Here is a 13,781-nt window from a genome sequence, read left to right as displayed (position 1 = left end):
GAAGTTGATCATGTTTCAAATGCAACAGGATCTGGACAATATTCAGGTTTGGGCTGATCAGTGGCAAGTGTCATTCATGCCACAGACGTTCCAGACAATGACCATCTCCAACAAACGAGAATCTAATCATTGACATTCAATGGCATTAACTTAGCTGAATCTGGGGTTTCCCATTCATCAGAAACTGAATTGGAATAATTAAATAAATATTGCAGTGACAAAAACAGGTCAGAGACTACAAATTCTGCACCCCAATACCTTTTCACTATTTAGAAGGCACAAGTCAGGAGTGTGATAGAATACTCTCCATTTGCCAGGATGGGTGCAGCTCCAACAATAATCAAGAAACTTGGCACCATCCAGTCCAAATCGGCCTGTATGTTTGGCACCACATCCAATACTTAACATTCACTCCCTCCACTGAAACACAGTGGTGCCATTGTGTACAATCTCAAAGATGCATTGCAGTAATTTGCCTAGGCTTCTCCAATGGCACCTTCCAAAGCCATGACCTCTGCCAGCAGGAAGTTCAAGTCAACAGATACATGGGAACACTGCCACTTCCAAATTATGCACAAATCTGACTTGGAAATATATCACCTTTCTTTCACAGTTTAGAATTGTAGAATTCCCTCTCCAACCATATGTGGGTGCACCTACACATTAAAGACTGTCACAGATCGAGAAGGCAGCTCACTACCATCTTTTCCAGGGCAATAATGGATAACAAGTGCTAGCCTTGCCATTGGTGCCCACACTGAAAAAAAGTCTTCTTAGGTTGTCATTTCTAAGAACTCAACAGGCCAGACCCAGTAGCACAGAAAGCTTCCTTCCCAGTGACCCACTTGGGTTTTTATGAGAATCCAGCAACTTTCTGGTCATAGAGGTCGACAGCACAGATAAAGGCCCTTCGGCCCATCAAGTCAAAAATCACTTGACTGTTCCAACCCGTGTCTTATTGAAAGCCAACGTGTGACTTTCACACGGAGAATCTGAACTGCCTTCAGGAAAGGCAGAGTTTCTGGTGCTAGGGGCTGGCAGGGTGTCTGAGCTGGATTGATCCAAGCACTGTTGACATATAGAGAGTGAAGAGCATGGTGCTGGAAAAGCACAGCAGGTCAGGCAACATCCGAGAAGCAGGAGAATCGATGTTTCCTGCGTAAGCTCTTCATCAGGAACGAAGAGCTTCCTGATGAAGGGATTATGCCCGAAATGTCGATTCTCCTGCTCCTTGGATGCTGCCTGACCTGTTGTGCTTTTCCAGCACTACGTTCTCAACTCTGATCTCCAGCATCTGCAATCCTCACTATCTCCTAGTTGAGCCTGTATTGGACAGGATGGAGGAGTTAGCACAGGCATCACCCAACAAAAGACGGGGTATAGCATGGGGAATGATTGGGAAAATCGGTTTAAGAGTGGGATCCTGCGTGGGACCTTCCTCCTGGAGCACTTCCTGAGGATCAAGACAAGATCTTGGTAACATTCAGAAGTAATGAACCCCATGCTTTCAGGGGAGAGAAAGACCCTGCATTTCTCTAGTGCCTTACGCAAGGTCAGGAATTCCTTAAGCACATTACAGCCAATGAACACCTTTGGTGAAATGTAGTCAGTATTTCCACAGCCAATGTGTGATCAGCGGTTTCAGTCTTGTTTGAGGAGGGAGAAAGGCACTGGGAAAACCTCTCTGCCCCTATTCAAAAATAGTTCAATGGAGTTGCTTTGCACCCAGATCATTTTGACATCAGCATCTCGGTTGGTGCAGCCCTCCCTCGGTATCATACTTGGAGTATCAGTCTCAATTACGTGCTCAAATTCTGAGTGGGCCTGAAATCATAATCTCTAATTCAGAGGCAGTGAGACACACAGCTTGAGAAAAGGAAACACCGTTTATACTCGAGTAATAGTCGATCTCATGTAAAACGTCGACCCCTTATTTTTGGCCAAATACCCCGGAATTTTCCATGCATCTCGTGTAAAATTCAACCCTACTTCTTCACAGATAATAGATCAACATTTATGAGTCAGTGTGCCAGCCGTCATGTTCCACTCCAGCTGTCCAGTCTGCTGGTTGTTCCGTTCCACTCCTGGTCTTCCAGTCTGTTGGCTGTTGTGTTACACTCTGGAGTTTTCATTTTTTAAACTTATTCGTTTAGAGATCAATTGGGTATGAATTTTGATTGGCATGAATTTCAGGCCCTCAAAAGTAGTATCCATGTAATAGTCAATTCCATAAATTTAACCTTAAAATTTGACTATTACTCAAGTATGGGATGGAAATGTGTTGCTGGAAAAGCGCAGGTCAGGCAGCATCTAGGGAACAGAAGGATCGACGTTTCGGGCATTAGCCCTTCTTCAGGAATGGCTAATGCCCGAAACGTCGATTCTCCTGTTCCCTGGATGCTGCCTGACCTGCTGCGCTTTTCCAGCAACACATTTCCATCTCTGATCTCCAGCATCTGCAGACCTCACTTTCTCCTATTACTCAAGTATATACAGTAAATTGAACAATATGGTCTTATCCCAATATCAATCTGAAATAGATACACAAAGCAGAACCATTGTCTAGCATTGCCCTCATGTAGGTGTACAGAGTTTCTGGACTGCTGTCCACCGTAATTTGGAGTTTGAGCCCTTGCTCCTGCGTTCACCCAGCCACTACGGTCATACCTGCAGCAGCAGATGGTACTTGAGGATCCGCTGAACTGGCTTCAGCAGGTAAGAGCCCAGTGGGAGATTGCGCTTTAGAGTGGACTGACGCTCCCTGAAGAACTTGGCCAGGATCTTGTTCCTCATGCACTCGGTCAACGCTGCCACAGAGCTGCGGAGAGGAAAGAGGAAGAGATGCTTTAATAGAGAAACAAGAAATTGGCACAAACACTGTTGAGGATAGCAGCTAAAAGATATAAGGGCTGGTGATGCAGGAAGATGGAATTTAATAGTGCACAGTGCAAAGAATTGAGGAGGTCATTTGACTATCAAACTAGTGCCAGTATTGTTACACAGCCCCAGTGTGCAAATTACTGAAATAGATAAACAAGGCGATCATTTGGACAGAAAATTACTTACTTGGGGTAGTTGGTGCAGTATTGAGTGTAGATATCAAAATCCTGACTCTGCAACAGAGAACAATCTATGAATTGTATGGCCGGTGAACTGTAGGAAATCCAAACCAGTGACCCCTCCTGTCATCCCTACTTACCTAACTCCTGTTAGCTTATGGTCAAGATAGGAGCATAATGATTTATACAATGATACTGGCTCAAACAGGTTTGCACCAGGCGACGTGCTCATGTGTAAGGAACACTCATAGCAGACTCCAATTCAGCTCTTATCTAACATCCAAGTGTGGTTCTGGAGCCTTAGCTCTTGTCCATTACAACCGAGTACCGTAAGGCAGAATTCTTACAACAAGTGGGATTCGGTGCATGATGAATATGAGGTATGGAACATACAAACTAAAAGTCACTGGACAGAAAAAGGTTGAATTCTCCATCAAGCCTGCCCACTTCATGATGTCCGGAGGGTCATGACCAAATGTTTCCATACCCCACAAGCCAGGCAATCCCTCACAAGACATGAAAAGCAGAATGAAACCTTTGGGCCAATAATGAGGGAAAACCTGACATGATAAATGTAGCAGGTGAGAGGGGAATATGGTTCCTAATGCTGTTTATCACTGGAGTTTGCCTCACTGCTGTGGACCAAATAACAGAATTATTGCCATAGATGGCAACCCCTTGACCATCACAATGGCCGAAAATGAACTGAATGGACTTTGAGAGGTTTTTCGTTCATCACTCTATGTTCTTGAATCAGGACTTCCCAAAGTGAGGGGTTGGGATCCCAAGTTGGGTCATAAGCTTCAATTTTAGAGTTGCCAGCACAGAGGCAGCAATAATTGCTGTGCAACTCAAACCCTTCTCCTTTCAGCTCACCCTTTACTCCCCTCCACTCCGCTTCCTGCTCTCACAGAGGGTTCACGACAATTTCCAAAATGGGGTCACAGTCAAAAAGGAATTTGAAAAACCCTGTCCTAAATATTGATGGTTCTGCTTCTTTTTGCCACTAAGTAACTTGGTTACAACCCAATGACTTGAGATATGATTGATTGTTCCCACTGTTGTAGTCCTGTAAGATCTTTCCAAGTACCAGCAGACTGTTTAAAGAGAAAACTATGTCAAAGCTTGGTCCATAATGTGATAAATGATGTTTTTACCCACTTGGGATTTGGTTACAGGTTTTTACGTCATATATCAAGGTCAGGAAAGTAGGTGACTACCTATGTTCATTGTGTTACCATGGGATCTGACTGTGTCATTGTGTTTATCTGATTGTGTTACCCTGTTGTTTAGCTTAGCCTGTGTAATCAAACTTGTCTGCAACTCTCACATTGAATCAAACCCAGATCCATTCTCAATTCATTTTGCTCATCAAGTTGAGCAAAATATGTGCCAGAAACACATCTACCGAGCTATGTACTAGTTAACATTTCTGATGGTGATTCCAGTACTTACTCGCCTTTGGATGGAACAGTGTGCAAGTCACTTTACTCTGTATTTAAACCCTTGATGTACCTGGTCAGGAAGTGTTCTTTCAGACAGTGAGGTCACTGCTTTAGCGGTCTTGACACGGTCTCCACCCCCTCACCATCTTATTTTTCTATTTGTGGAATGATGTGCAATATTTTATTATATCCATGATAATATATAAATGCAATTTGTAGTTTCATGGCACAAACCTGTTCATCCTTGATAAGGATAGGTTTATCTGTCAACAAGTTTCCCATTTATACAGCTCGGATTCTTTTACAGTGTCCACTTTTTAAAATTGTAGTCCCTGTTCCCATTCAGGGCAGTGAACATGGGAAATTGGAAGGAGTGGAGAGGAAACCTGAACCCTGAGGTTCTTGTCAAGCTATAAGGATGATACCTACTGCATCTCAAGACTTTCTCCACCAAGACAAGTATAGTCCAGGTCAGAGAAGGACAGTCTTGATCAGGCTGTGCATGCTCCTCAGAGAACTATCTTCAAACCAGCCCAGAATACAGGTGTTGAAGCCCATTGGCCCCACTGCACACACCTCCTGGCTGTCCATACTTAGAGTGTAACAATAACGTCAAACAAAACAGCACAGAGGCTTCTAAACCAAACAGAGCACCACTTGAGGGAGATCATCTCCCTCATGAGTCTTGGGCCCTCACCACAGCCTGCAGTAGACAACGGTCAGGATTCAGACAATGAGTTAAAAAGTGTGCCTCACCTTGTCCACAAAGCATCTGGCAATGGCCACAGGGTCATGGTGACAGCTATCAAGGTCTTGCAGCAGGTCACTGTGAAGAGTGTGTGTGGAGAAAAGAGGACAGGACAGAGAGGGAGAGAGGTAGGAGGACAGAGAAAAAGTGGGAGAATGGGTAGGGAGACAGATTAGAGGGCGCAGGCGATGGAGAGAGTGAGCAGAGAACAGAAAGCATTTAGATAAACAGACAGACAAGAGGAAGTAGATATTGAAGAGGATGAGAAACAGAAGGAGGGAAGAGGGAGAGAAAAAACAAACAAACATTAGGCCACCAAACATCAAAATAAATGACCACGTCCTGGATAATTCAAACAATGGGTTTGCATACATTTGCCTGCAAAGGAAATGGGAAACGTGATATTATCTACACAAAAATATTTACAGCTTGCAAGCCAAACTATTTGCATCCCTTTCAGCTGACAACAGGGATGCTTGACTTGGTTTTGATACATAAATAAAACAGGGGAGCCAAGTTCACAATATTCCAACTTTATTTCAAGTGAAGTTGCTATCACCAATTTACATCACCCCCCAACAGTCAAAATGTCCAACACTGCGCAGTGACTGTCCATTCCACTATGCAACATCACACTTTGACTATCCCTTTTGGAGAAGGGAGAGATGGAAGAGGAAGACAAACATCTGGCAATGAGCCCTTCAAAATATTTTCACAAAATCATTCCAAACACCTAGGCTACGTCCATATGAAATGATAGTTTCCAATCTTGGTGAAAAGAGAACGGCAGTTTCACAGGGAGGCAGATTGAGAAAAATGCAGAGGCTTGCTGGAACAGCAGAGACCATCAGGACATGGAGAAGCAAGGCCAAGGACAGAACTAAATGAGACGGTGAGAATTTACAATTTGAGACTTTGTGGGTGTAAAGGTCCATCAGCCACTGGTTCCAAAGCCTCCAGTGGTTGCTCCGATGGACAATTCCAATCTGTTCCTCACATTCCCACAAAAGTGAACATGGAAGGCCAGAGGCATCACTGACATCAGCTCTTCTTCTTTCACCAGTTACAGCACACACAGTGACAAAGGCCAAAGGAATGAGGATGGTGCAGATGCTGAGACTGCAGAGAGCTCCACTCGACATGCACAGAATGAGAGAGACAGAAAGAGAAAGAGAAAGATTCAAGATGGTCATGTGCAGCCAGACACAGATGGACACACATGCAGATGCACAGTGCTGAAAGGAGAGAGGGAAAACATTAGATGAGGAAAGTTCCAGGATCATGTACACAACTCACCTCCAGAAGGGGAGTAATCCTGTACGAAGGCAAAAATTAATATACAGCAATGAGATTGCGAGACAAACAACAGAGCCAACAATGTATCACAGTTAATGTGAAATTGCCCAGAACACAGTGGAAATATTGATACTAAAATGTGCGCCAGTTACCACAGCAAGGTTCACATCAAGATGCTTCATCCACCATTGGGGGCAGGGTGTTGGGAGGGGAGGGAGGGAAGGGAAGGGTGAGTGGAATAACAAGGGGCTGGTGCCATAGGGCCAGTGTCTAAGAATCTAAACAGTGATTCAGCCAGCATCAGACTAACCAAGTATGTCAAAATCCAACAGTGATCTACCCAGGGGCCCGGGGTCTCGCGCCGATCTACCCAGGGGCTTGGAATCTAGTGTCGATCTACCTAGGGGCTCGGGATCTAACAGTGATCCACCCAGTGACTCCGGATCTAACAGTGATCCACCAACAGGTGATTCTATATAAACAGCTGACCGGCAGTCATTGCTGGATAAAACTTATTTCACAGCGACAGAAACCAGATGAGGCCTCTGCTGCTCATTCTGATCAAACTGTGGCGAGATATGTAAACGGCTTGTCTGCAAATGCAAATTAGGTTGGAATTAGGCAGTAGCTGAGTCACGCAGGTACAAATACAAAAGCCTTGGCAAGCCTGAATCACAGAAACAAACATCTCCCATCTGTGGTTTGCTTCTCCAAGTCAGTTGGTAGTTGAATTAGCCACCCAAGAGTTCACCGTGGTGACCCTGTTACAACAAAAACCCATCAGAAAAGCAATACATCAACATTCTCGTGTTTACAATGATCGGAAGCAAGAGCGGGAGAAACTTCACATGGTACTCCACATTTGTGACATTCTGCTTCTCAACTAATCTAAAAACAACACCTACTGTGCTCACTCATACAGGTAAAGACCCCACAAACACTAGAACAAGGGTATATACTCTGCAGGCTGCGTGCATTGCTTATATATCTGAGAAAGCACAGGGATCAATGGCATTTAACATTACAGGAAGCCATTTGGCCCATCATGCCTGTACTAGCTTTTTCAAAGACCTATCCAATAGGGTCTCACTCCACTGATCTTTGCCCAGAGTCCTGCAAATGTGTCCCTTTTACAATTCCCTTTCCAAAGGCACCACTGAAACTGCTAACTTTAATTAGGTCAGTGAAATCCTAAATGAGACAAACAGCTCGTAAAGAGTTATAGAGAGGAATTTATTAAGGGAAAAGCAAAGTGAAAGTAAAATGAGGACACTTTTTTTTAAAAAAAGCAAAAGCAACTGGTGATGAGAACGAAAATAAAATGACAAATGCAAAGTGAAGCCAGATTCCCTCGCTGTACCTGTTAAACTCGTAGATGTCCTCAATGTTTCCAAACAGGGCACAGACATGTTCAGGACGGATAGGCAGGTCCAGAGCATCAATGATATAACCAAGATAGTCCTGGTGAGGGAGAAGAGGAGACACAGGTTAGATATGCCACCTGTGGACGAAGGTCAATTTTGGTAGCTTCTGTCTTCATTCACAAATTCCATTCCTGCATCACCAACTACATCCTAATCCCTGCCTGACCACTTTCAGGGGCTCAGTCTGACTGCTTGCTGTTGCGTGTGAGTGAACAGCAACATCTGTATTGAACATCACTATATACAAAGGATGGTAAGAGAGGACATCTCACTTGGAGCCCTACTGAACCATGCTCCATGTTCATGTGATCGGACCTCAATATGATGCAGGTCCTTCGAACATGCTCAGTGACTAAACTTATGAGTAAAGGTGTACTTCCCTAGCCTGTACACTTGCAACCGCAGTGTCTTACTTTACCTTGAGCTGAGTTTCCAATTTTACATCCTCTCCAAGACTGTCACCTTATACCTCCATAAGATCACCATTCTCTTGCCACTCTCTTGTGCAAGAAAGCACAACATCATCTCAACTTCCTCAGGAGGCTAAGGAAATTCAACATGTCCATAAAGACTCTTCAATAATTTGTTTAGATGCACCATAGAAAGCATTCTATCCAGATGTGTCACGGCTTGGTAACTGCTCTGCCCAGGACTGCGAGAAATAGACGGTTGTGAACACTGCCCAGTCCATTACGCATGCCAACCTTCCATCCATTGACTCCATCTCTACTTCCTGCTGCCTCAGGAGGGCAGCCATCATCACCAAAGACCCCTCCCAGCCTGGTTATAATCTCTTCCAACCTCTGTCAGACTGAAATCTTAGACACATGTATCAACAGCTTCAAGAACAGCTTCTCCCCCACCGTTGTTAGACTCCTGGATGGACTTCTCAAATTTTACATTTGATGCAGATTTTGCTCTCTGTGCGCCTACTCTGAAGCAGTAACATTGTATTCTTCACCCGGTCTATTGCCCTAATGCAGTTCACCTGACAAAGGAGCAGTGCTCTGAAAGCTCGTGATCTCAGATAAACCTGTTGGACTATAACCCTGGTGTTGTGCGCCTTGTTATGATCTGCCTGTGCTGCACGCAAACCCATGCTTTTCACTGTACCCAGGTACATATAACAATAATAACTTAACTCAACGGCAGCTGAAACCCTTTGGCCTTCGTTGCTGATGCAATACACTTACATTCCTGCAACATTGCATATATTTGTGACCACACAGCAGACTGGGAAGTACTGCATGGTCTTACTCTATGTGAACTACCAGCTGTGCACAGCTACCCAAAAAATAAAAGGTGGTACCGGGCATTTAAAAAATATTGACTGCACTTAACGATATTTGAAAGGTGACATTACTCCAGATGCTTTTATTCAAATGATTTCCTGGTTAGCCATTTGATTTGCTTCCTGTAACCTAACTCACAGCAAGACCGTTTTGCAATTCTCCACGTTTTTACATCTGGTGAAGAGGAAATGACAAAAAGAAATGTAAAAAAAAACCCTGACGTTCCTTAGATTTTTCTCCAGGTTTGCACACAGCAGTGTCCTGGAGGATGATCTCCAATTCGCCAGACCTGGAGGATTGGCAACCTGAGCAAATTTCTGGGATTCCTGTGTCTGTCCAATTCTGGCCTCTCACACATTACTCAGATTCTAGCTTCCAAACTGACAGCCATACCCTTTAGCTGCCAGGCCCTCAGCTCAACAGTTTTCTCTTTAGCCCAGTCTTCCCCTTCAAAGCACTCCTTAAAAGTTACGCCATCAGCCATCTGGTCGTCCACTTCAGCACTGACCTTTCAAGTGCACTGTGGGCCACTTTTCTCTCCTTGCACTGAAAGATGATACCTCTAAGTGCAAGTGCTTGTTGTTATACCTCCACGATATAACAGACTTTCATTGGAAGCACCTTGTTTACTCACTCTCATTCTTGCAGCCAATGAAAAGCCCAGAAGGTGTTCAATCGGAGGGTGTATCCCACCTTGTATGCCACTTTGCCAAGAAAGAAAGAAAACAGGTTTGCATTCAAGTACTTTTAAACAACCTTTTTAAACACACATCTGTGGCAGGTGGGACTTGAACCTAGAACTTCAGGCCCCAAAGATTGCAACGTTACCACAAGATGCTCCGAGATTTGAATTTATAATAACAAATCACATTCACGTAGCACCTTTCAAAACTTCAGCGCCTCCCAAACGTTCTAAAACCAATGAAGCATATTTAAAGCACAGACAACGCTGTTACAGAGGAAATATGGGCTGCCAATTTGTACACAGCAAGCTCTCACAAACAGCAATGGAATAAATAGAGAGTGTTACAAATATCAGGTTTGAGTATTGACCAGGACATTGAGAAGAGTTGCCCTGCTCATCTTTCAATTGCGACTGTGGAAGCTTCCACATCCATCCGAGAGGGTCATAGAGATTAAAATTGTTTAACATCTCAACTATAAGACAGCACCCAAGAGACGGGAGTGATGCTGTTGAGTCAAAACTGACATCAATGTTAATCCTGATTCTTTATTGCAATTGCTGTCACACTGTACTTGATTGAAGACTCAGCCTAGGAGTGTCATGATTGAGAAATGTGAGTGAACAGTACTGGCGCTCAAGTGCCTCTTCAGGGTCTAACGTATTAAGCAGTGGATCCACAGACACTGGCTGAGGGGCAGCAAGTGGTTTCCCCATTGATGCAAAGTGCTCAACAACTTTCCAGGAAGATATTCCATCACAAGAGCAGCCTGCCTTTAGCCCCTCTAAAGCATTCAGACTTCAAAAACAGCCAGGGACCTCAGTACCAGCACCTTAGAGCTCATGCACATGACACCATAGATAGTGGTGCTGCCAAGTGGTTTAGCGTTGTCACCAAGAGGTATGGAGAGCTGGTGAATTCAACATAACTGCCCTTGATTCCAGGTTTTCAGGCTGATAAAGTGCAAGGAGTTGATTGGACAGGACTGGCTTGGCCCATGCACAATGTTTAGTCAGTGTTGACTTCTTTAAGTGCAAAGGAAACCGTGTCAGCTCTTGTCATTAGCTCCGAATGACCCAGGCTCTTGAACGGAAAAAACACACACACAGCCCAGGTGCCAAGTAAACGGAGTGAGATATCGGATGGTGCTCACATCCCACCCTCTGAAGGCGACACAAGACAGACAGGTCAACACTCTCAACTGATAGCCCCAGGCAGCCCTGCTCTGTTTCCAACCACGCCTGCCTTGTACATACGCGTACACACACACACAAAGAAATGATTCTCATGTCCCTCCTTTCACGACTGCAGGACATCCTAAAGTACCTGTCACCAGCCTAGGCTAAAAATCGCAGATGTTATTTGCACACAGCAAGAGCCCACAACCATCAATGAGATAATGGAAACAACAAATTTTGGGCATCACCCAGGTCACTCAGCACCCATGAAGAGAGAGCAAGCTAATGTTTCAAGTCTAGATGGCTCTTCATCTGCTCCTACATCAATGAGATGATGATCAATTTCTAATATATAGCAACCAGGTCTTCAAGGAGAATTCTGCTCCTGTCCTCCTGTGCCTCCCACAGTTTATTGTTTTGTCTGACAGTGCAGCACTCCCTCAGTCCTATATCAGAGAGTTCCCCTGGATTACACCGTCAAGTCTGTGCACTGGGGCAGCTGAGCATGTGAACATCAGACTCCGAGGCCAAGTACTGACAGCTGAAGTGTGGAGAAGAGACCCTTATCGGGCTTCATTGAGCTGTTTCCACATTGCTCCATCTCCTTTGGTCTAGAATCATGAGTTTGGGTTTTCAGAGGACTTGCAATGTCATAGGCCACACCTCATGCTTGCCATGGTGTGTCTACTCCATTAACATTTCCACATAACACTAGTCTCTTACACAACAGACAGCAATCACCATTCTTTTCACTACATGGTCTCACAAACAGCAACACATTTACTCGCTCCATTCTCAGACACCATTGGAACACCTACTTTGGCTGCCCCGGGATGGTGAAACCGATCAGGCAGATGCAAGGGTTCTAGTAACAGGGAGAGTAACAGATGAGTTTAACTGTGCTGTGTTGAACAGAGGAGCACACCTACATTGTGTGGAGTTAATTGGTTACAATGTCACTGCATTGTTACATTATAGAAGGCCATTCAGCCCATTGTATCTGCACCCATTCTATGGCCTCGTGCCAATCCTGTACCTTTTCCACATATCCCGGCACAGCATTTCTTTTGATATAATCATCCATGCTCTCATGAATGACTTAATTGAACCTGCCTCTATGTTTCCAGCAGTAGATAACATACCATAATGACTCATTGGGAGAAAAAGCTTTCACTCATGTGGCCTTTCCTTCATTTGCTTTGGATCTGTGCCTTCTCATTCTTTTATTTTTAAAACTTGTAATCTCTTTAAAAGATTCTTTAAATAAGGACCAAAGGTAAGGGAATTTACGACGAACACAATGCTGGAGAAACTCAGCAGGTCTGACAGCATCTGTGGAGAGTCATAGAGCCATCCAGCAAAGTTCCAGTCCAGCTCATTCATGCCGACAGAGTTTCCCAAACTAAATTAGTCCCACTTGCCTGTGTTTGGCTCATATCCTTCTAGTTGTGTACCTGTCCAAATATATCTTTTAAACTTCCTCTGGCAGTTCATTCTAGATAAGAACCACCCTGTGTGGGGAAGTTGCTCCAAGGTTCCTAATAAATCTTTCTCCTCTCACCTTAAAAATATGCCCCCTAGTTTTGAATTCCCCTACCCTCGGGAAAAGACCTTTACTCCTCATGGTTTTATAAACCTCTGACCGGTTGGATCGAAGGGTCTGTTTCCATGCTGTACATCTCTATGACAATAAAAGGTCACCCTTCAACCTCCTACGCTCCAGTGAAAATAGTCCCAGCCTCTCCTTATAACTGAAACCCTCCATTCCCAGCAACATCCTGGTAAACTCTTCATGAACCCTCTCCAATGTAACGGATCCTTCCTATAGCAGTGCAATCCGAACTGTACACAGTACTCCAAAAGTAGCCTCAGCAACATCCTGAACAATCTCAACATGTCATTCCAACTCCTGTACTCAGTGGTCTGAGCAATGGAGGCAAGTGTGCTAAACATCTTAACCACCCTGCCTACCTGTGACACATATTTTCAAGAACTATTCACCTGAACTCCTCGGTCTCTCTGTTCGACAACAGTACCAGAGGCCCTACCATGAAAGGGTGACACTTTGGCTCAGTGGTTAGCACTACTGCCTAACAGTACCAGTCGATTCCAACCTCGGATGACTGCGTGGAGTTTGCACATTCTCCCAGTGCCTGCGTGGGTTTTCTCTGGGCGCTCCGGTTTCCTCCCACAATCCAATGATGTGCAGGTCTGGTGAATTGGCCGTGCTAAATTGCCCATAGTGTTAGGTGCCTTTGTCAGGGGTAAAAAAAAAAGTAGGGGAATGGTAAGTTACTCTTCGGAGGGTCGATGTGGACTTGTTGGGCCTAATGGGCTGTTTCCACACTGGAGGGAATCTAATCCAATCTCTAACTGTGTAAGTACTGGTTCGATAAAGTGTGGAGCTGGAAAAAGCAGAGCAGGTCAAACAGCAGAGGAACAAGAGAGTCAACGTTTCAGGTCGGAACCTTTCATCAGGATTAGAGTTACAACATTTAAAAGACATTTGGACAGGGACATGAATAGGAAAGGTTTAGAGGGATATGAGCCAAACACAGGTCAGTGGGACTGGTTTAGTTTGGGAAACCTGGGCGGCATGGGTGAGTTGGATCAAAGAGTCTGAGTTTCTGTGCTGGATGACTCTCTGACTGTCCCA

General features: G+C 44.5%; 1 protein-coding gene across 3 annotated transcripts in view; it reads right to left on the bottom strand.

Moving 5' to 3' along the window:
* Positions 1-13,781, bottom strand: part of plekhg3 (pleckstrin homology and RhoGEF domain containing G3) — a 197,201-nt gene that overhangs the window by 41,410 nt on the left and 142,010 nt on the right. For all 3 annotated transcript variants that reach the window (XM_087990097.1, XM_087990098.1, XM_087990099.1), the window contains 4 exons: positions 7,909-8,009; positions 5,261-5,330; positions 3,067-3,113; positions 2,668-2,818 (listed from right to left, as the gene is read on the bottom strand). In XM_087990097.1, coding sequence (XP_087846223.1) covers positions 2,668-2,818; positions 3,067-3,113; positions 5,261-5,330; positions 7,909-8,009 — 369 coding nt within the window. The remainder of the gene's footprint in view (positions 1-2,667; positions 2,819-3,066; positions 3,114-5,260; positions 5,331-7,908; positions 8,010-13,781) is intronic.

The sequence above is a fragment of the Chiloscyllium plagiosum genome, unplaced genomic scaffold, assembly GCF_037043375.1.
Source record: "Chiloscyllium plagiosum isolate Xiang-an unplaced genomic scaffold, Cpla_swu_hap1 HiC_scaffold_8, whole genome shotgun sequence".
NCBI classification, from domain to species: Eukaryota; Metazoa; Chordata; class Chondrichthyes; order Orectolobiformes; family Hemiscylliidae; genus Chiloscyllium; species Chiloscyllium plagiosum.
The sequence above is the reverse complement of the archived record's forward strand: the minus strand, read 5'-3'. Positions and strand labels throughout refer to the sequence as shown.